The following is a 2,721-nucleotide window of genomic DNA, read 5'->3' on the forward strand; positions in this document are numbered from 1 at the left end:
AGAGTGTTACATCTTTTTTTTGAACAAGAGTTAGGATAAATCCAGCAACTACAGGTCAGTCACTTTAACCACAGTGGTGGAAACACTAGCAGAAACAATAATCTGGGACAAAAATATCACTTGGATAAATGCCGATTAAGGAAAGCCAGCATGGATTTCTTGAACGCATATTGTGTTCAACAAGTTTTATTGAGATTTTTGCTGAGGTGACAGATACGTTTACATCAACGTTTGCCAATAAAGCTGCAATCTAAAGAATAAAGTGGACATAGCAACACAGACAAATTCAAAATTTGAAGAAGCCACAAAACTTCAAATTATACTGAACTGAGAGAAACAGTAATAAACTTCAAGAGAACACGTTGATGGGTAGATATTTGTCAGATAAAATTTAACCTAAATAAGCATTAAAGTGACATTTTTCAGTAAGAAGAACAAAGAGATGCAGTAAAAAGAAATGTTGTCCCTAATACTGTTGCACTTTAGGAAGGATGTGAATGCTTTAAAGATGTTGGGGAAACTGTTTACAAGAATGGTTCATGTGATGAAAGACAGAGAGATGAATAGCATGAAAACAGCCCCTTCCATCCAACTTGTCCATGTCAACCTGATATGCTAAATGTATCTAGCTCCATTTGCCAGCATTTGGCCCATATCTCTCTAAACCTTTCCTATGCATGTACCCATCCAGGTGCCTTTAGAATGTTGTAATACCAGCCTATACCAACTCCTCTGGCAGCTTATTTCATACATGCACCACCCTATGCATGGAAAAGTTGCCCCTTAGGTCCCTTTTGAATCATTCTCCTCCCATCCTAAACCGACGTTCTCTAGGTTTGGACTCCCCTAACCTGGGGAAAAGACCTTGGCTAATCACTCTATCTATGCCCCTCATGATTTTATAAACCTCTACAACGTCACCCCTCAGCCTTCGACACTCCAGGGAAAATTTCCCCAGTCTATTCAGTCTCTCCCTTTAGTTCAAACCCTCCAATGCTGGCAACATCCTTATAAATCTTTTCTGAACCCTTTCAAGTTTCACAACATCCTTTCTATAGCAGGAAAATCAAAATTGAATGCAGTGTTCCAAAGTGGCCTAACCAATGTCCTGTACAGCCTCAACATGACCTCCCAACTCCCATACTCAATGCACTGACCAATAAAGGTAAGTGTACCAAACATCATCTTCACTACCATGTCTACCTGAAACTCCACTTTCAAGGAACTATGACGTGCACCCCAAGGTTTCTTTGGTAACACGCCCTAGGACCTTACCACTAAGTGCATAAGTCCTGCCCTAAGAGACACTGGTGAGAAGAGAAGAGAAACTGAGTGGAAATTTGATAGAGGTATTCAGAAATCTACATAGAGATGGGAAGAAATTATTCCTTTTAATGAAAGTGTCTAAAATGAGGGAACATATATTTAAGGCAACTGGTAACATAAGAAAAGACATGAATAAGGAAAAATGGTGCAAGTGGTTAGGATTCAGAATGTACTGCGAGTGTGTAGTGGAAGCAGATTGAAACACGGTTTTCTAAAGGAACTGATTAGCACTCAAAGGGAAAAAAACATTGTGCATTGCCAAGACAGGGTGGGCAGGCAAGCTCTTACAAACAGACAGGACGGGCATAATGGCATTGTGTGTTGTAAACGTTATAAATTGTGTAAATAGACTTTAAAACAAGTAATATCACTAAAAACTACTTTTTGTTTGATCTGAAGAGGATTGGGCAAGTTTATTGTTTCCTCTAATGATCAACAGAAGTATATATCTTTGCTACAGAAACCGATGCCACCATCCTTCCGGCATTACCAGGACAGGACCCAATGCTAATCCACTGTAGGGTGGGCAAAGCAATATAAAGTTGCCATCTGAAAGATGTCAGTTTTTTTCAAAGAAAAGTGTAAGGTAAAAGTGACATAAAATACTCCAGCTTAGGACAGTAATTAATGACTCGATAGAAATATAAGATCCTAAGGTCTTCAGAGGACAAGTGAGAAGATTCCTCTGGTGGGTGAACTAGAACTTCGGGACAACATTTCAAAATAAAGAGTCATGTATTGAAGACAGACGAGGAGAGATGTTTTGGCTGATGAAGACATGGTTTATACCTGTATTTGTTCTGGTGTCCACTGATCCAAGTTAACCGATTTCACTCGGGATATATGCACACCGAGGTTTCGGTGGATTCCTGCACACCTGATACAAATAAAAACACCAAGGTTCCAGGAAGCCCATCTTGGACCTGTAGGGAAAAGGAGACCAAAAATCAAGTTGGAATCTTCCCAAATTTCTTTAGACAAACTCAAGAATAATTTCCACTACTCTTTACTTTTTTAATTAAGACACTTCCACTTCATTAAGTAGGAAGCATATTCAAAACAATTATCATTACGGGGTTGAAAAAAAAAAGCCAAGATGGAAACAATAAGCAAAGATGAAAATTATTCAAGGCACATTCAACAAGACAGCTCTCCCTTCTGCATCTAGTAAACCTACCTTGCAGTTCAAACATGTGCAGGTTAGGTGGATTGGCCATGCTAAATTGCCCACAGTGTTCAGGGAGGTGTAGATTAGGTGGGTAATAGGGGGATGGGTCTGGGTGGGATGCTCTGAAGTTCAGTGTGGACTTGTTGGGCCGAAGGGGCTGTTTCCACACTGTAGGGATTCTACGATTCTATGATTCAAGCAGTCCTGGGCTTGAAGTTGCTCAAATT

At 39.8% G+C, this 2,721-nt stretch overlaps 1 protein-coding gene across 1 annotated transcript in view; it reads right to left on the minus strand.

Annotated features, from left to right (window-relative positions):
* Positions 1–2,519, minus strand: part of LOC109930086 (stromal membrane-associated protein 1-like) — a 251,251-nt gene extending 248,732 nt beyond the window's left edge. The window contains exons 1-2 of the mRNA XM_048597072.1: positions 2,504–2,519; positions 2,116–2,249 (exon numbers count right to left, since the gene is read on the minus strand). Coding sequence (XP_048453029.1) covers positions 2,116–2,249; positions 2,504–2,519 — 150 coding nt within the window. The remainder of the gene's footprint in view (positions 1–2,115; positions 2,250–2,503) is intronic.
* Positions 2,520–2,721: the final 202 nt, after the last annotated feature.

This window comes from Rhincodon typus, chromosome 5, assembly GCF_021869965.1.
Source record: "Rhincodon typus isolate 14 chromosome 5, sRhiTyp1.1, whole genome shotgun sequence".
Lineage (NCBI taxonomy): Eukaryota > Metazoa > Chordata > Chondrichthyes > Orectolobiformes > Rhincodontidae > Rhincodon > Rhincodon typus.